The 20620-nt window shown below is 37.8% G+C and overlaps 1 protein-coding gene across 1 annotated transcript; it reads left to right on the forward strand.

Annotated features, from left to right (window-relative positions):
- Nucleotides 1-330: 330 nt before the first annotated feature.
- LOC149267111 (F-box only protein 6-like) lies at nt 331-19427 on the forward strand. The gene is made up of 2 exons (XM_089431408.1): nt 331-1669; nt 18779-19427. The coding sequence occupies exon 1, from the start codon at nt 452-454 to the stop codon at nt 1661-1663; it is 1212 nt and encodes a 403-aa protein (XP_089287534.1). The 5' UTR covers nt 331-451; the 3' UTR covers nt 1664-1669; nt 18779-19427.
- Nucleotides 19428-20620: the final 1193 nt, after the last annotated feature.

Consider the following 20620-nt stretch of genomic DNA (forward strand, 5'->3'; position numbering starts at 1 on the left):
AACATGGATATTAAACAGCTAATTTTTAAATTATTAGTTTATTAATTTATTAAAAAAAAATATTTTCAAAAAATTAACACTTTACCTCGAAGGTCGAATAATTCATTCATGGTTAAAACAAATTTACTCATAAAACAAATTAATTTAAATCAATCTAAAACTTAATATTTTACCCTTATATATATATATTTGGTTTGTTAAAGCCCTCGACAAATACACACTCTTACCCTTTTAATCTCAGTGTGATTAAGTTTTACCCTTTTAATATATATATAATTTTTTTTTTCCTAAATCTAAGTGTGATTGGTTTGTTAAAGCCCTCGACAAATATACACTCTTATTACCCTTTTCCTCCCCTTATTAAAACTCTGGTAAGATTTTTCTGTACAATTAGCTTCAACGCTTTGATTACAATTTTGCGGGCTCTACCAGTGTCAAGCCTTGTCTGAAAATGGCGCAGTCGAAAAAACGCTCAACAACCTATAATGATCTATATGATCATTTAAAAGAAGAAATACTGTCGTGGCTGCCAGTGGAATGTGTGTGCAGATTTCGTAGCGTCTCAAAGCAGTGGAATAATCTCCTGTCATCACACAATTTCATAACAAATGTATGGAGAAAGAAGCCTGCTAACATGAACCCATGGCTCGTTCTGCATCCTGTCAACTCCGATTGTTTGGCATACTGCTTCTTCACAAGAACCTGGAAGACGACCTCCTCCATCTCCATTGAAAATGCAAATAATGATGGAGAAAACGAAATCTTGGGATCAGCTGCAGGCCTGTTCTTGTTAAGAACTGCACCATTTTTATTTGTATGCAATCCTCTTACAAGAACTTTGCTAAAACTCCCCTCTATTAAATGCACAACAATTGATGTCGCAGGGATCATGGCAGAGGAGGGCGAAAGCTCTGACACATACAAGGTAGTAGTGGTGGGCATATCAAGTCTTCTGAATGCGCATTTAATAGAAATATATGATTCCAAGGACAAGGCATGGAGAATTGCAATTCAAGTGCCAAAGGAGAATGCCATAACGATGGGTCGGGGGAGAATTGCAATGCAAGTACCAGAGGAGAATGCCATAAGGATGGGTCGGGGGACCGAAATGGTTTTCTGTGGCGGTTCCATGTACTGCTTGATGAGTATCGAGGATGATTGGAACGTTCTGGGCTTCAACATCAGAGAGGGGACTTCTTTCTCTACACCTTTGCCAGAGATGGCTAATGGAGAGAAAACTTGCCCCTATCTGGTAGCCTGTGGATCGCGACTTCTGTTGTCAAGGGGCATAGTCAAAGAAGGGGAGGAGCTCCTACAGGAGTTGATCATATGGGAGTTTGAGAAGGTGAAGGTGGAGTCCTCATCTTCCTCATCATCATCGGGGTGGAAGGAAATTGCCAGAATGCCTCCACCCTTATGTGAGGGTGTTAACAGGACTATATTTGATGCTGAATACCCATTTATGTGTTGCGTAGGAGTTGGGGATTGTGCCTGCTTTGTAAGTAATGGAGATCCTCTAGTGATAGAGGTGGTTGTTTACAATGTTGGTGAAAAGACATGGAGCAGTCTTCCCAGTTGTCATTTAGATGAGGAAACTGGTCCCAATGTATGGGAAGGCAGTGTTATGGTCTTTGAACCAAGGCCAGACATGAAGGTTCTGTGAAGCCTGGTATGCATTCCTTTTTCTTTCACATTACCATCTTTTAAGATTTTAATTCTCTCTTATTTAGATCTACATTTTTCTATGCAAAGTTGCCTTGCTCTGCAATGTTCTTTGATATCAATAGTGATATGAACTTGTTTTATTTTTGGTAATTAAAATATGTTCTTATTACTGATCTAAAAAATTCATTACAAAACTGGGGTGGCCAGAGCCAATCCCCCTATTGTGGTTTGGAAGTGGCTTTTATGCATGATATTCTAGCCATCTTTACAATGGCATGATATGAATTTCTCCACTATATATTTCTGCCTTGTAACAAAATTTGGCCTCCTAATGGTTGGACTGATTTGCTTTCTAGAGATTAGATTGATAGCCCTTAAAATTTTAATACCTTGGATGGCCCCATCTTGCAACCCGTGATAAATACTTTGATAACATAAGAAAACCTTCTTAAACAGCTGCAAAACCTTCCCAGGAATGCCTTGGCCCTTTTTGCTTCATTCTTCTCTCTCAGTCAATTTATGTACTATGTTTGTCTCTTTTTCTTTATTCTCCTTGCCTTTTCCATCCCTCTTTGCAGCCAGTTTCCCAAAAATTGTAGGATGGCTTCTTTGTCTTTCTCATCTCAGTGGGATACATGCTTGATGGGATTCCTCAAGTTGCACAACCTTAATTCCACCTCTTCCTTCTAGTCCTTCATTAGAGCACCATTCTCCAACATTTCATTTGCGGGATTGGTGGTCCATTCAGTGTGCTTGTATTGTGCCTCATAACACCTTTTCAGCCAAGTATAGACTGGCTAGCTTGGTCATCTTGAATGTGAATGAGAGTCCAATGCAGCCTAGTAAAAATACATCCCAATTCTCTGTTTAAGCTTCAGGGGAATGGGTCTGTGAAGGATACATTGGGGATTCTCCTGTTCTTTATTTGGGTTTCCACTCTGCCCCCAGTTTTGAAGATTCTTTAACATATCTATGAGCAAGATGCCCATTCTGTCTCCCACTTTCTTCGTAGGTTGCTCTTCATATCTTTCTCTTTTGGAGGAGATCTTTGCTACCCTTTGAAGATGAAAGTGTCTGGCCCTACACATTTTCCTTTCTCGTACATGCCAAATAGATATAAAGAGGTTTTCCCTTTTATACTCCTGACAAGGTTCAAGCAATCAAAGAAAAGCACAAAGCCTCGGGCTTGAAAGCTAAAGGAAAGAGGAAGCCTGGCATGGTTTGTACTTTTAAAATAAAGTGGAAAGACACCTCAAAAACGGAACTAAAACTATGAAGCTACACTAGATAAACAATAGGACCTGCCTTTAAAATCTGATTCTTCGAGAGAACTGGGCACGATGTTAAACTATCCAGGAATGGAAGACCCAACACTTTTGGAAGAACTCTATTGCACACTTACTTGGCACAATGTTAAACTAACCAGGAATGGAAGACCCAGCCTTTTTGGAAGAACTCCATTGCACACTTGATTTAGAATCCCAAGCCAAATAAAAAAGCAGAGGCCATAGGCTATTAGCTTATTGGTGCACTTTGTACTATCCACAATGCCGTAGTCTAATGCGCCCATGGTTTTGCTCAGAAAATAATGGAAATTCTTGCATGATTTTGAGAAAATCTCGCAGAAATATTTGGAAATCCAAGTTACAGCTATCAAATTTCAGGGTTTTGGGTGGGCCAGGGTTCCTGAGGGTGCTGAATCTATTTTTTGTGAGATTCTCGCGAGAAATTTCTTGATGTGTTACAACTATCAAACTTCAAACTTCAGAATTTTAGGTGGCCCAGAATTCTGAATTCTTGATGGTGCTGAATCCATTTCCACTATAAAAGCCAAAACGATACTCCATTAAATTTCTTGAAAATTTTCCAACTAAATCCCAACCAAATTGTATCCTCGTTAAACAGCTACTTTGACTATTCAAATCTTACATTTTCTTATCTTGCCATTTCCCAATGCCCCTACAGTATTCCATGATTTTGTTGGGACATCTAGTTTATGTTTTCTTAACCCTGATTGATTTTGATGTGACACTACGAGCTTGATTTTTTTACAGAAGCAGATGCATCACTTCTGGAGGCAAAACTTTATAAAAATTCCAATAGATAGAAGGTGCGGAACTTTATAAATCAAATCTGTTTCAGAACTATCATTGTTGTCATCAATTTTCTGTGTTTTTGTATAGACAGACAAATTGTCCTCCTAGGAATAAACGAAAAAGCATATATTTGCTAACTATATGCTTCACATTTTGCTTCCTTGTGCTTTTTGGCTCTTGACCTCCTCCTCAGGACCTGCAGTCCTCGCCCATCATGTTCTGCAAGGAGATTAATAGGATCATTCTTACCGCTGACTTATCTAACAATTTCTTGTATTCGCTGCACATGGGCAGCCTGTTGTGCATCCTGTTGCTCCCGAGGAATGCCTTTGGCCATTTCTTGTGCTCCTGACACTCTGCAATGAGAAAACCCAGATTCATTTTATAAAAAATAACCCACTTTTTCAGTGATTAGTTAGATAATGCGTAAAGGATTTATGAGTTAGTATGTTAATGCTTTACGGAGTTAGTAGGTTATATATTCATAGGTTAGTAGCATATCATTAATAGTTATGGTTAACTATTATGTTTTATTATAATTAATTATGGGTAATTATTAGAATAATCAATGATTAGGACATATTGGTTGGTTGATTAATAATCAGGGAGTGAGGTAGTTTAAATAGGTCACAATTTTGCCCAGAAAATAATAGAAATTCTGGCGTGACTTTTAGAAAATTTGGTAGAAAATTTTGAAAATCAAGAGTATAATTGTCAAACTTTAGGATTTTGGGTGACCGAGGGGTTCTTGATGGTGCTAAATCCATTTCTACCATAAAAAATGATTCAAGCACTCCCATAGTCAGATTTTTAAAAGATTTTTTCATTGGATTCTAGCTATAAATTCGTCGTCTGGGCGGAATTGTGGCCTCGGTAGACAACACCTTAAGGAATTGTGAGTTGGTGGATCAATCATTAAAAAGTGTGTTGGTTAGTAGCTCAATGATGAGAGTTTTAATATATTAGTGATTGGATTATTGATTTAATAGGTAGTTGGCTTGGTATTAAGGGGTTCATGGTAATGGTTGGAGCATAATGGATTAGTGGCTCATGCTTAAATTTATGGGATTAGTATGTGAGAGACTAAGGGTTTAATGGTGGTTTTAATGGCTTGTTAAATACGATGAAGGAACTAGAGAGTTAGCGAGTTAAGAGTTAGGTGTTAGTGGGTTACCATGTATAAGTTAACTATATTGAAATTCCTAAGCTAAAAAATACTAAACATTGACTTGAAGACAAGTCTTTCCAACTTATTAAACTAATTCACTAAACTTATAGGCGTGTTCGTTTTATATCAAATAATTCCATATCCATTATAAAATATCTATCCCATTGTCACATGAACTTGGGCTTCTCACATTATAGATTATTGCAATGGCCTCGAAGGTGACTAGTGAAGGCTTACATGGCTAGATTTGGTCAAGAGAACAAAGATATATTTGACTGATTTTTCCTGTAAGGATTTTCCAAGGTAAATTGTTTGTCAATATTGTGTGCATGATGTATGTGTTTTTGTTGTTATTGTCAGTTAATTATTTCTCTCAAGTTCTATAGTTATTCTTAATATGGTATTAGATCGATATTAGCTTGGACTCTCTAAAAAGAGTGACCTATCCATTTCCTAAATGGTGAGTCAAAGCTTAATAGACTCGAACTTTGTTACAAAAGTGGTTATGGCATTGGAATCCATCAAGGGAGACAATATGTCATTATTGTTGCATTATATTTTCTATTAGTGTTTTCATGAGGAACAAATCAAACTCGATTTATTTGTTGAGGCATAGTTTCGCTAATGAAATGAAGGATGATGGTTCCTCTCTTATTCTCATTGGGAGACAGTGATAGTAATAATTGCTAGAGTTAGAAAATAAATGATTATGTGATTGTTCGCCAAATGCCCCCAAAAAAAATGCATCATTCTGATCTAATTAACAAGGTTGCTAAGGTATTGTAACCTTGTTGAATGGGCACACACAAGCCAGGGACCCCCCATCACCTCGGTCCGAGCCCCCAGTGTTTAGACCTAGCTACCTCCTAAAAGGTCAAGGGAAGATTCCCAATAGTAACCCCAAGTAACTCCAAGTAAGACCAGTTCCTTAAATGGGGTCGAGAATGAGTGGAGGAGTTAATATATCAGGTTGTCTTGTTGTCTTTGTGTGAGTCATTTAGTGAATCAAGACCCTTGTGTTGATATGAATATGTGGACTAACTTTACCTTTACTTTCAATCTATCACCAACCTAGTATCTTAATTGGTTTCCTAAATTTGTGATGTCAGTAATTGTCTTAAATACCTTAAGCTTTCATATTGTTGACATGATGTCTAGTAAGATACGAAGGGGATTGATGGAGAATCAAGGATCTTATAGTCACCAATCTGGTCATAATTGTTTTACATTGACAGATTTTGTTGAATCTAGTAATATTCACGGTTTATCCTTTCATGATTTAGATGCTTTTTGGATAGTTGAGGCACTTCAGCATGAGCTAATCGTTATGTCAGGTTCTCACCATCTCGACAAAGTTTTTTAACGAGATCAGATTGAATTCCCCTCAGAAGACTCTCTTTGCAATTCGAACGCGTTAATTAAAAATTCATTTCCTCATCAGGGTTTTCAAATTGATTTTTCTAAATATCAAGATCCAATTGACAAATGGTTAGAGAAATCTTACATCCCAAGCTTTGTCACAAATAACAAGTTTCTATCTTTCTTAACGTTTGCAAAAATTAAAAACATGAATGAATGTACTTTTGCAAGAAGCCTTCAAGGTTTGTATGTTCATAATTTCAAACAACAAGGTAAAGCTCGAAACTGGTTAAAATTAGTTGTTGAGATTTTCTGTTTGTAATGAAATAGGAAAAATCTCAGCTGGTGACAACAATAGGAATTCAGGTCCTAGATTAACTCCAGGTTGTTGGGAGGGAGTTAATGCCTCCTATATTTGATGTGAGGGAATTAATGAGGCTGTTAGATTCTCTAGGCTATATAACAGGCAACCATTCGGATGGTTTGCTAAGAGTGTGAGAAGTTCTGTGAGGATTTCTTGATGTAATCTCCAATTTGATTAATAAATTCCTGATGCCTATGTTTGGTGGACGTAGCCCAGATTGGTTGGGTGAACCACGTTAAAAATTGTCTCCTATGTGCTTGATTGTTCTGCTGTGTTAATTCTGTGTTTATTTAATTTTGTTGTGCACCTGAACCAACAATTGGTATCAGAGCTCAAGGTGGAGCGTTGACTGTGCTAGAGCGCTGAGGGAGTTTGGGTGCTGTTCGTTTGCGTGGAGCTGTATATTGCTGGAGCGAACCTGCCACGTTGCGTTGAGTAAAGGCTGGAGTGGCTTGTGTCGTGAGACTGGAGCAGAGGTTCAAGCGTGCTGTTGCGTGGAGGAATGGCAAAAAACTTGCGCTGAGGGACAAACCTGCGTTGAAGTATTATGCGCGGAAGAGAGCAGAAGGTGCGTATAGCTGTTGCTGTTGGTGCGTGGAGAGCGCATTGCCTTTTGCTGGAGAAATTGGAGAGCACGTTGCTGGAGTGGGGCTCTACAAGAAATATGCGTTAAATATTGGTATGTTGAACTGCGTGGAGCCTGTTTTTTAAATCGCTGGAGCGTATTTTATAACATTACTGGTGCGCTATTGAAATTTACTGTGTGTATTTCATGAAGCATTGTGGGTGCGTATTTCTTTTAAATCGCTGGGTGTGTGTTTTATTACATTGCTGGTGCGTGTTTTTTTTAAATGATCGAATGTCATTCATATGAAATAGCCCCTGCGCGTTTTGTAATTGCCTCTGCGCGGTTTTTTATTTATTGCCGGAATGCCATGCAACAATGAAACTTGTTGAATTTTTTAGTAACTTTTGACCGGTGCCGTTCACCTCTAGCATGACTTTATTTAATGAAGTTCAATGGGTGTTTTTTGATCTGCGATTAGTGGAAGAGTCGCAACATCATTTTTTGATCTGCCAATAGATCCTTCAATTTACGTCCCTTGAAACATAAATATTCCATAGCTTACCAAAGGTGATTTTGATTAAAGCGATTAAACATGGTGAGTTGGTTGGAATCATTGCAAAGGCTGTAGGTGCGTGAATGCATGGATTTCAGAGGATTTTGTAGGTGCGTGGATTGCACAAGATTTTTTTTTTTTTTTTTTTGTGAAGTGCAAAAGGGCAGTTTTTTTTAAGGCAAAAGTACAGAGGCATAGGCAGTTTTTTGTTGTGTAAAAACAAAGGCATAGGCAATTATTTTTTTATTGCTGGTTGGATATTGGAGATTATTGTGTTTTTTTGTTGATACAAGATGGCCAAAACTCAAAGTGCCCGTTTTGAAATTGAGAAGTTTAATGGCAAGAATAATTTTGAGATCTGGAAGGTGAAGATGCACGATCTGCTGGTTCAACAAGGTGTGGCGAAAGCACTGTTGGGGAAAAACAAAAGGCCTCCTTCCATGACGGAGGATGATTGGGATGAGATGGACGATAGAGCTGAGCGCAATTCGGTTATGTCTGGCGAACGATGTTATGTTCAACATTGTGTCAGAGAAATCCGCCGTAGGCCTGTGGTCAAAGCTTGAGAAGCTCTATATGACGAAATCTTTGACAAATCGGATTCTCCTGAAGCGACAGCTTTATGGTTTGCGGATGAAAGAAGGTACCTCAATTGCTGATCACCTGAATGTTTTTAATACCTTATTGGTGCAATTAGACAGTCTAGATGTGAAATTTGATTCAGAGGATAAGGCAATAACTCTATTGTGTTCATTGCCTGAATCCTGGGATCACTTTGTTACTTCCATAAGCTTTAGTACATCAGATATCCTTGAGTTTGACGATGTTGTTGGAGCCTTGTTGGCTGAGGAGACGAGGAAGAGGTCGAATGCAGACACCTCTACATCAGAGGTAATGATGGCCAGAGGTCGCTCACGAGAGAGACACTCCGGGGGAAAGCATAGCGACTCTCGTTCAAAATCCAAAGGAAAGAAGCCAAAGGTGAAGTGTTGGCATTGTGGCAAGGCTGGACATCTGAAAAAGGATTGCTGGAAGCGAAAGCAGGCTGCTAAAGAAGGCTCTTCGACAGAAAAGAAGGAAGCCAACACCACAGATACAGGTTCAGTGTCTGGTTCAGGTATGAGTGATGAGGTATTGTCAGTTAATATTTCAAAACATGATCAACATTGGTTGTTAGATTCTGGGGCATCTAACCACGTGTATTCATAAAGATTGGTTTAAAACATATAGATCAATTGATGATGGTGTTGTGTACATGGGTAATGATGTAACATGTAATATTGTGGGAATTGGGAGCATACAACTGCAAATGTTTGATGGGACAACAAAAATATTAACTGATGTGAGGCATGTACCAGATTTAAGGAAAATTTTGATTTCATTAGGAGCACTTGATTCAAATGGATATAAAACTGTAATTCAAGGTGGAGTTATGAAAATCTATAAAGGTATCTTACTAGTGATGAAGGCTAAGAAAGTAGGAAATCTATTTCAGTTAGAAGGTAGAATTGGGTCAGATCATGTATCTGTGTCTGAACATGACAGTAGTTCCATTCACTTATGGCATCAAAGATTGGGGCATATGAGTGAAAGAGGATTGAAAATTTTGGCTGACCGCAAGTTACTTCCTAATCTAAGGTCTGGAAAATTGGATTTCTGTAAACATTGTCTGTTTGATAAACAAAGTAAACAAAAGTTTAAAACAGGCAAACATACTAGTAAAGGCATACTTGATTATATCCATTCAGATGTTTGGGGTCCAGCCCCTACAGCGTCATATGGTGGTTCGTCTTATTTTGTATCATTCATTGATGACTTTTCTCAGAAAGTTTGGGTCTACATGTTGAAAAAGAAGTTTGATGTTTTTACAGTTTTCAAGCCGTTTAGAGCATTGGTAGAAAACAACACTGGTAGAACTATAAAATGTTTAAGAACTGACAATGGTGGTGAGTTTTCCTCCAAGGAGTTTGACAGCTATTGCAAGGATGCACGGATCGAAAGACATAAGACCACGGTTTATACTCCTCAGCAGAATGGAGTTGCTGAACGCATGAACAGGACTCTTCTAGAGAGAGCAAGGTGTATGCTGAGTAACGCCGGGTTGCAAAAGGAGTTGTGGATGGAAGCGGTGGCAACAGCTTGTTATGTGATAAACCGATCTCCATCAACGGCGATAGGCTGCAAGGTTCCGCAAGAGGTATGGAAAGGACACCCTTGTGATTATTCTAAACTCAGAGTGTTTGGTTGTGATGCATATGCTCTAGTGCCTAAACATCAGTGAACTAAATTAGATCCGAAATCGAAAAGGTATGTCTTTGTTGGGTATGGTGATGGAACAAAGGGATATAGATTGTGGGATCCTACTACCTGCAAAATCATCATCAACAGAGATGTAAAGTTTAATGAATCCTCTCTTGTACAGTTAGATGTAGATAGAAGATTGAAACAAGATGATGTATCTGATTTCCAACAGTTTGACAGCATTTCTAATGATAGTCATAACGACCATAGTTCAGATTCTAGTCATGAACAGGTTTCAGAATCAGATTATGAACAGGGTTCAGATGGAGGACATGAACAGGTCTCAGATGGCGATCATGAAGAAATTCCTACAGTTGATAGACAACCAATTATGGAAGCACCAGAAACATTCTTAAGGAGGTCTACAAGGATCAAACGCCCTCCGAGAAGGTATGATGATCATGTTACTTCAGTTGCTTTGATCGCTAATGATGATGAACCTTTGTGTTATCAAGAAGCTGTAGAAGGTCCAAATAGTGACAAGTGGAAAGTAGCCATGAAGGACGAAATGATGGCCTTAAGTAAGAATGGTACATGGGATCTGGTTGAGCTTCCAAAAGGCAGGAAAACTGTAGGGTGCAAATGGGTCTTCAAGCTGAAATGGGGTGTGAATGATACGGAAGATAGGTACAAAGCTCGGCTGGTTGCAAAAGGGTTTTCTCAGAAAGCTGCAATAGACTTTCATGAGATATTTTCACCAGTGGTTAAAATTGTTTCAATTAGAATTGTGTTAGCATTAGTGGCTTTGTTTGATTTAGAGTTGCAGCAGTTAGATGTTAAGACTGCATTTCTACATGGTGATTTAGATGAGGAAATATATATGGAACAACCGGAAGGGTTTGTTCAGCATCGCAATGAGAAATTTGTCTGCAGGCTCAAGAAGTCATTATATGGCCTGAAGCAGTCGCCTCGGCAGTGGTATAAGAAGTTTGATTCTTTCATGTTGAGTCAGAAATATGTAAGAAGTGAATATGATCATTGTGTTTACTTTAAGCAGTTAAATAATGGCATGTTCATTATCTTAGTGTTATATGTTGATGATATGCTTTTAGCAAGCAAAAGCATTGAAGAAATCAACAGGTTGAAGACTCAAATGGCAAGGACGTTTGATATGAAAGATCTAGGAGCGGCAAGACAGATTTTAGGCATGGAGATTTTCAGAGACAGGAGTAATGGTAAGCTGTGGCTATCAAAACAGAAGTATGTTGAGAAAATACTTTTGAGGTTTGGTATGAATAATGTGAAGCCTGTTTCAGTCCCTTTAGCTTCCCATTTTAAGCTTTCTTCGAGTTTATGTCCTAATACAGATGAAGAAAAGGATTATATGCTATGTTGCCAGGAAACGTGGGTTCGGGGACGGGTACGGGGACGGGGACGGGAACGGGGACGTCATTTTTTGAAACAGGGTGCGTGGGTTCGTCGGGGGTATATTATATAATATATATATATAATATATAAATATTATATTTTATAAATTATAATATATGTGAAATTGTATATTTTTCAACTTTAAACAAGAAAACTAAAATACTTGTGATTTAAACTTTAGATATTTAAGCATGCACATCATTGAACCTTCAACATTCACAATGAAATTTCAAAATTTCTAGTGTTATATCAAGTGTGAATTGGAGTTTACATATTAATAAGAATCATGATATATGTCCATTGTCATTCTACATTCAAAATTTGCCTTAAGGCGTCTCCAAACAAAAACCAGGGAATTTTAAAATACTAAAATAAAAATAGCTAATAGTGAACAATGGCTTCCTCAAGCCATGTCATCAACATCACTCAGATCTTCAGTTAGCATGCTCTCCAGGTAGGAATCACTCTCATCTCGAGGCTCTTTCTCATCCATAGCAACTGGAGGTAGCTCAATAAGGCCATCTGGTTGTATCTCCTCACCCACACACATAACATCATCTGTGTATTGGTCCCATCTCTTGAAAGGACCCTCCTTGTAACGAAGATCTTTTCGAGATATGAGACAAAGTGTGCTATGAATGTACACTAAGTTCTCTGCCTTCTTTGAGCCCAACCTATTTCTCTTTACTGAATGGATAAAGACATAAGTACTCCAATTCCTCTCGAAAGATGCAGAACTAGCTACTTGGAATATTAGGGGAAGCCCATTAAATTAATTAAAAATTAAAAAATTAAAATTAAAATGAACTCCAAAGAACCCGATTTTGGGGTTCCAAGTACCCATCATCAGGGTTCTTCGTACCTGTCAAGACAAAAGAACCCAATTTTTTTTAATGGAGAACCCGGTTCTTTATAGAAGAACCCGGTTCTTATGGGTTCTTCTCAGAAGCACCCATCCAAGAATCCGGTACTTGGGTTCGAGAACCCGGGACGGGTTCGAGAACCCCACCCCCGGGTTCGGGAACCCGTGCAACATAGATTATATGTCTCGAATTCCATATGCCAATGTAGTAGGGCGTTTAATGTATGCGATGGTTTGTACTCGACCAGATATTTCACATGCAGTTGGGGTTGTCAGCAGGTACATGGCAAATCCGGGTAAAGAACACTGGTCAGCAGTGAAATGGGTGCTTCGGTATTTGAGAGGCACAAGTAGTTATTGTATTTCTTACAATAAGAGTAGTGAATTAGTTTGCGGATATGTTGATTCCGATTTTGCAGGTGATTTGGATAAGAGAAGGTCAACTTCAGGGTACGTCTTTACTCTTGCAGGTGGAGCTATCAGCTGGATGTCAAAGCTACAGAACATTGTTGCTTTGTCCACTACTGAAGCAGAATACATTGCTGCTTCTCATGCTTGCAAAGAGGCGGTTTGGTTGAAAGGTTTGCTTGGTGAGTTTGGTAGGTTACAGGACAACATCAGGTTACTTTGTGACAGTCAAAGTGCAATACATTTGGCTAGGAATCCGGCCTATCATAGTAAATCAAAGCATATACCGATCAAATACCATTTTGTAAGACATGTTATCACTGAAAGGGGAGTCTCTCTTGAAAAGGTGCATACAAAGGAGAACTGTGCAGACATGTTCACGAAACCAGTTTTGTTGGAGAAGCTACGCTGGTGTTTGGCTTCTTGGCTTGCAGAAAAGATAAAATAATAATAACAGGGCATCAGGCGAATTGTTGTCAAGGTGGAGATTGTTGAGATTTTCTGTTTGTAATGAAATAGGAAAAATCTCAGCTGGTGACAACAATAGGAATTCAGGTCCTAGATTAACTCCAGGTTGTTGGGAGGGAGTTAATGCCTCCTATATTTGATGTGAGGGAATTAATGAGGCTGTTAGATTCTCTAGGCTATATAACAGGCAACCATTCAGATGGTTTGCTAAGAGTGTGAGAAGTTCTGTGAGGATTTCTTGATGTAATCTCCAATTTGATTAATAAATTCCTGATGCCTATGTTTGGTGGACGTAGCCCAGATTGGTTGGGTGAACCACGTTAAAAATTGTCTCCTATGTGCTTGATTGTTCTGCTGTGTTAATTCTGTGTTTATTTAATTTTGTTGTGCACCTGAACCAACATTAGTAAGTTTGGCAAATCTTTCTATTGATAAGCAAGACCTTCAGTTCATTGCACAAATTTCTCATGTTGCTATCTTTATCTCACACAATGCTTTATATTGCTTTTAATTTCTTGTATCTTGGTGATTGCAGGTTGGGGGTGGTTACAGTGGCTACATTGGAAATTCCATTATACTTAGCCATGGCCTTCTAGCTTGTTAGGTTAGGAGTAGGTTTAGGTGCATTTAGTCCCTTAGTCGCATTACATGATTCTGCATGTCACCCTGCACTAGTCATTGCATATGTTTGTTTGTTTTCCGTGCTCTGTTTCAAGTTAAGGATTGCTTCCGCATTACTTTGACTAGAATTGTAAACATTGACTTGTTGACTAGATTTGACTTTGAGGCTCATCTATTAGATATTGGATTGTAGATCTCTTGGATAGTCAAATAATTGACTTTGACTCTTTTATTGATGAATTGGATTATTGTAATCTATCTTCTGAACATTTTATGACAATCTAATAAGAAGAAGAAATTGAAAGGGTTTTCCCCCTTGTGGGTTTTTCCCTGGTCTTTAACCAAATCCTGTGTCACTTATTGCTCTTGATTATCTTCTATTGTTAATTGCAATTACTATTCTATCTACAATTTCTATTTGATACTAGAAGATTAAATTGAATTGAAAGTGATTGCTAATTGAAGAAAAGAATTGGGCTAAAGTGATTGTAACAACATAGAATAGTGGAAAATTAACTTGGTATTAGAGCTAAGGTGAAGACAAGCCCAAAGAGACAAGAGACTAAAGAAAACATCTTTGGAAGAAGTTGAAGGAACCTATTTGACTTGGTCAAGATGTCTACCTCTTACTTCAAGGATTCTAAGAAGGTGGGTGACTCATCAAATTTTGTTGCTTGGAAGATCAGGTTGGAAGTGATATTGGATGAAAATGATTTTCTAGAATATGTGGAAGGAAAAGTTCCTAAGCCTCCAAAGAATGCCCATGCTGCTATCAAGTCTAAGTATAAGAAAGGTGAGATCAAATCTAGGATCCTTTGCTTTTTTATGTTGGAAAATTGAAGAAGTGTAAGGACATCTATGATAAGCTGGTTGGGATGTATGAGGTCAACAACTTGAATCATATCCTCTCCTTGAAGAATAAACTTAAGGAATTGAAGATGAACAAGGGGGAATTTGTGCAGTCTTATGTCATGTGGGTATCCCAACTAAGAGATCAATTGCAAATTGTTGGTGAGCCCATATCTGACATAGAGTTGGTGTTGATCACTCTTCAAGGTCTTCCTCTTATTTGGGAAACCTTCATCACTACTAAGTTCCCGACTTTTGATGAGCTCATTGGTAAATGTACTCAACAAGAAACTAGTTGATTTCAAGGGGGAGGATTCAAAAGAATGAAGAAGGAGAGCCCTTTGCATTGGTTGCTCAAGCCACGAAGAGGAAAGATAGAAGGAGACCATCTAATCCAAGAAATTCTCCTTCTGAATTCAAGGAATCCAAAAGAAGGCATAGAAAAAACATGCCTAAAGTTGAGTGCTTCAAATGCCATAAGCATGGTCACTATGACCAGGAGATAGGGTCAAGGTCGAATTAAGTTCTTATGATTTAACCAAAAGCTTTCTATTGCTCTCTAGATTTTTGGGAAACTTTTGACTCTGTCCTAAGGAACTCATTGTTCCACACAAAATGCTATATTAGAATCTTTGAGTCTCTCATAGTTGTTAGCATGAGACTTTATGAGATAGTTATATCTTAGCTTCACACTTTCCATGGACTCTCTGACTTCATTAGGAGCACCAATTGTGTAAAAAAAGTTGTCCCCTCTCATTGAACTTATTTGGGATATACGTTGATGAGTTAGAGGCACACCTCATGGAATATTCCTATTTACATAGATGTGACCTTTTTAGCCTCCTTCCCCAAAGGTTTTCAAAAAACTTAATTAACTTGTAATTTTTTATAATCATAAATAATATATAATAAAACTAAAACTATAATATTTAATATATCCCATAACACCCTATCAAACTTGTATTTTTCCCAAAAAAAAAAAAAAAAAAAAAAAATTGGAAATTTCCATTAATAATACCTATTTAGAGTCAAATTCATAAGCCTTAAGTTCATGTTAAGATCCACTTTTCAATCTAAATCCAAATAGAGGTTTGGTTCTCTTCATGCTAATACCCACTTTTCAATCTAAACTCAAGGGGCATGGTTCCCTCCCTATTTGAGCTAGAGAGCTTCCACATGCATTTTCATTTTTAGAATATCTTTTTCAAAATGCATTTCCTTTATACAAAATATCTCACCTACAATAATATTATATGGTATTAATATCTAGGCCTACTTTACAAGCATGTGATTGGGCCCGTGTTGGGAGAGTCCAAACCCTATTGTTGTAGCACATGATGTGATGTGATGAAATGGATAATTTCATTAGCAAGATTATTCGATTTTTCGTATTCTTCTTCAAAATATTACGAAGTGGTGATGACTGTATACTACTGCTGATTTGTCTCGGGGGCTCGTCTTTTTTAGAGTGACTGCTCCTTTACTGAGACTGATTTGAGGGCATCTTCATAGGTTTGCTAACGTGCAATCTCCTGTGCCATTGAATCTGCTAATGTGCAATCTCCATTTCAAGTCCTTTCCCATTTCAACAAGATTGCTCATCACCTAGTTTCAAGAAGATCCCTTTTTTTTCAACAAGATTGCTCATTACCTAGTTTCAGCAAGATTGTATGATTAGCCGTTCAACCTAACAACTGATTGGTCTTCCTTTTCAAATGCTGAAATCGGACTTCGTTGAATTACTGCTTCATTAGTTCCCACAACTGTTAACAGACTTCTTATTGAGAAAATCTATAAAGAGTTTGGAATCTCCTTCAATATTGATTTTACTGGACCCAATTCTCTCTTCTTTTGTCAATCCCGAAATAACCCCTTGTTCTCTGCCATATTGTTTGTTCATTCTCCTAAGTCTCTGTAGAAGACGAGCTTGATTTTACCTTGGTAGTCTCTGATTATGCCCACTGCCCCTGCTATATCCAGGCTTCCTTTCTATGCCCCATCATAGTTAACCTTGCACTACCCAGGCTCAGCAGGATTTTTGAGGTCACCATCTGCATCTTTTTCTCAGAAGGAAAAAAACGCTGGTTGTTATTAATATATATAAAAAAACCAATACATTATAGCGAAATATTTTCATCAAAACAGTCCACCATAAGAAGAATATATGCTGCCAGAAAACAAGAACAGGCCAGGGTGGAAGACCTCAGACTATATGCTGCCAGAAAACAAGAACAGGCAAGGGTGGAGAAAGTCACCATGGCCGAACCCAAAATAAGTACACAATTACCATCGGCCAATAAAAGTAAGCCAAAAATAGTATCCATAAATCAGCATCATAAACGGGAGTAAAAAACCATGAAGAACAAAAACATAAGGACAGTATTGGCATGCCAGGGACTGGACTGTGTAAGTTCAATCAGTAGACATCAACCTGGGAGGGTCATAGTCCCGACATCCATAGAGTAATTTCTCATCCTCAAAATGATATGCATGCATCCAACCGGAGCCGAGATACCCTGCTTTGACATGTCATCTGCAATTGTGTTAAATTCCCAGTGAATATGCTGGAAAGATATATGTTGAAAGGATCTTTTAAGATATTCAATGTTTCTGAGCCGACCCTGTAAGGGAGGATAGGAGATAGAGGATGAACCCAGCATATGATTGATTAGTGCTTGTGAGTCTCCAAAGATCTGCAAGCTTGGTATATCCAAGAAACTGGCGAACCATAATAAATCCCAAAGTGCAATGGTTTCAGCTTTCATATTAGTGCCATTTCCCGGACCATTTCCCCAGACCATCTGTGTCTTCATCTCTTCGATCAAGTTTATTTCTTCTGATTGGGATGAGATTATTTTCTATTCATTTGTTACCTTGGCTGACTCTTTTTGTGCTCTTTTAATCTGAAACCACACCTATGCAGGGGATAATATTTTGCTCATAAAAATCATAAGATTCCTGGCTTTCCATAGATTACACCCCAACAAGTCCTGCATTGTATTCACCATTAGAAGGGGCTGCTTTGTCCAAGTTCTCCATAAAAACCATACCTTAGATGCAAAGGCACTCTTGTGCAGGGGACTGCTACTTTCTTCTGCCTCCAATCATACATTGCACCTCGAAGGACCAATATTGCCTCTGAATTTCTAAGGAGGAAAAGTATCATTGGATTCCATACCTTTCTCCAGATTTTGCTATATCATTGGATTCCGTACCTTTCTCCAGATTTTATGTTGGACTAAATCCTTTTTCTCTACAAAGCACACCATGTCACCTTCTTTGACACCGTAACTACCATTTGCATCTTTGTTCCAGCCAAGACTCTACTCCCCTTTCCTCTTGAGAAATCTTCTTAGGGACAGAATTGCTTCCAGTGTAGAATTTCTTTCCTCATCAATCTCAATGGACTAATTAGAGATCATTTTCCAGGTTTGCAATGACTTGGATGGGTCTTCATTTTCTTCCTAGTAGTCACTGTTTTTTTTCATCCTTTCTCCTTTATCTTATTTCTGACTTCCTTTCATTCTCCTCTTCTTTGAATGGTTTGTGGCCATTCCATGGATCATCCCAGAATAATACATTGGTTCCTGATTTAACCTCCCTGAAAACAAGGTCAGATGTGGTTTTACATTTTTGGATATGCTATTCCAGATTGGTAACCTTTTCGGTATATCTCTGAGCTTGATCATTTCTGTCGGGTTCTTCCTTTTTAAATATTTTAACCTTACTATGCTTTCCCACTGAGCATCAGATTCCTGAAGTAATCTACAAAACGACTTGGTTATAAAATTGACTAGCTTTAGCCTTTTATTCAATTAAATAGAATACTCTTCTAAAAAGTGTATTTCCTCAAACTATCAGATGCAATGAGGAAGTAGTTTGTACCAAATGAATCATTAAAACATGATAATGTGTCAAATAGCCTTGCAGTCCATAAGAAGGATTAGATGTTAGTTTATGGTAATGATTCTAATTTGCTTTTTATGGCTGGTTATAAGTATAACTACATATGTACTTTAGTTCCTGCAAGTTTCTGCTTTAATAGGTAAGGGGTTGTATTGTAAAAGAAATTAGTGATTTTTGACTCTGCATTGTTATATGGTAAGCCAATCTTTGTTTTCTGTGCAGTACTACAGGAGTACAATGAAGAATGGAAAGCAATGCCAACTCAGAGAAACTGTTTGAAAAGAAAAGGTGGCAGAAGGTTATCATCACAGTTTGATGAAAAGTTGATTCTTCAAGAGAGAATCTTGATCTCGTTTATGCTCTCTAGTTTTAGTTTGAAAATTTGGACCTTTGTTCATAAGTACATGCAGTTTGAAAGCAGTAGGATGGGGTGTTTTAGCATGAGGTGAATTAAAATCATCTTGATTGATGCTCTCTCATATATGCTGTCTAGTTTTAGTTTGAAAATCTAGACCTTTGATCATAAGTACATGCACTTTGAAAACAGTGGGAGGTGAACTGAAACCATTTAGCTTGAGGTGAACTGAAACCATCGTGTGATGTTAATTGAAACCTTTCAAAATTGTATGCACTAATAACATATGATTTTGGAGATTGAAATATTGCTCATCTTGGCTGGCAATATAAGCTTTTCTTTCCCTTTCAATAACAGCAAGTGAGAACATTATCTCATTCTCGTACATTATTTTCTTAAAAAAAAGCTTCACAGCTTTCAATCTTTAGCTTATTTATCAGATGAACAGATGTATTGCAGGAAATGCATGGCTAAAATTTAAATATCAAAAAGGATCTCTATTTTGTTATAAGGACAGTATTATGGACTAAGGCTGCTGCTTTTAATTTTTGCATTTTTCCATCTTTGTTTGTCTCACATATATGTGGGTAAAATTCTGCTCTAGCAATGGAGTCTGATCAACATTAAGAATTTTATTTTTATATGCAATGTGTAATTTAAAACTATGAGCATTTATTTATATTTAATCTTAGAACTTAGAATTGAATCCTGGTAAGAGTTCTTCAAAACAATTTTTATGATGATGCCAATGTATGCCATCGGTTTCTCCAAACCCTTGTTAGCTATATGACCCACATCTAGCCTTAGTAGCCCATTTGTAGTGATATGTGTGTCTTATAGTTTGAACCATCATTTTAAATGTGTCTGGGTGTGTGAGTTCACTTTGTAGATTACCCTAGAGATATCAATGGAAGGATATTGTAGATCAAGAAAGTCTGAGCAAAGTTGCAGGTTAAAACTATTGATACTTTTTCTATTACTCATAAACCTTGGGCACTCTTTTCCAGAGAATTGTTAATTCAATTTGAAAAGAAATAATTTCTCTTTATTTGGTACATTGAGAATCTAAATTTCGCTAAATGTGATTTCGTAGGTGTCTCTGGAGGAAGCTTTGCTACGTCCATGAGTTTTGCAAGCATATTTGTAGTTCTTTTTTGTTTGTTAGGTAATGTGAGTCCTAAGATAACTGACACAACTAATTTGTGGCTTGACTAGCCGTGACCCAGGGGCATCTAAGTGATCTGAGATCACCCTTAAATGACCTCAGAGAAATAATGAAGGTATTGCAGACTTAAGTGCTAGGGTGTACCTGTGTTATTTTATGCAATGGATCGATAAGATTGCGAAATACACAGACACTGAAACAGTAAGAGAACATAGTAAGAAAATACATAAACACAACAAATTTAATAAGGAGTTCACCCAATCCTTCTGGGCTATGTCTCCTAGTCCATCCTTCAGTGGTGGCCTTTTTTATTGTGTCTTAAAGCAGAGTTTTTACAATAAGGAGCTCAATTTGAGTCTCAGTTAACAGAAGATGATCAGTAGGGTTGTACTTGGATCCCCCAAGTCTCTAGAGTACACAGACTCCCCTTACTGAATCTCGACCTCAATTGGTCTCGATGCTATGAGTCCAATTTGGTACTCAATACCTAATAGGTATACACATAAGAGTTTCTTGAACCTCTCAAGCCTTCTCTGGAGTTCAC

Source organism: Pinus tabuliformis, chromosome 6 (assembly GCF_031772625.1).
Source record: "Pinus tabuliformis cultivar Carrire ecotype Pingquan chromosome 6, CPIR1, whole genome shotgun sequence".
Classification (NCBI taxonomy): domain Eukaryota; kingdom Viridiplantae; phylum Streptophyta; class Pinopsida; order Pinales; family Pinaceae; genus Pinus; species Pinus tabuliformis.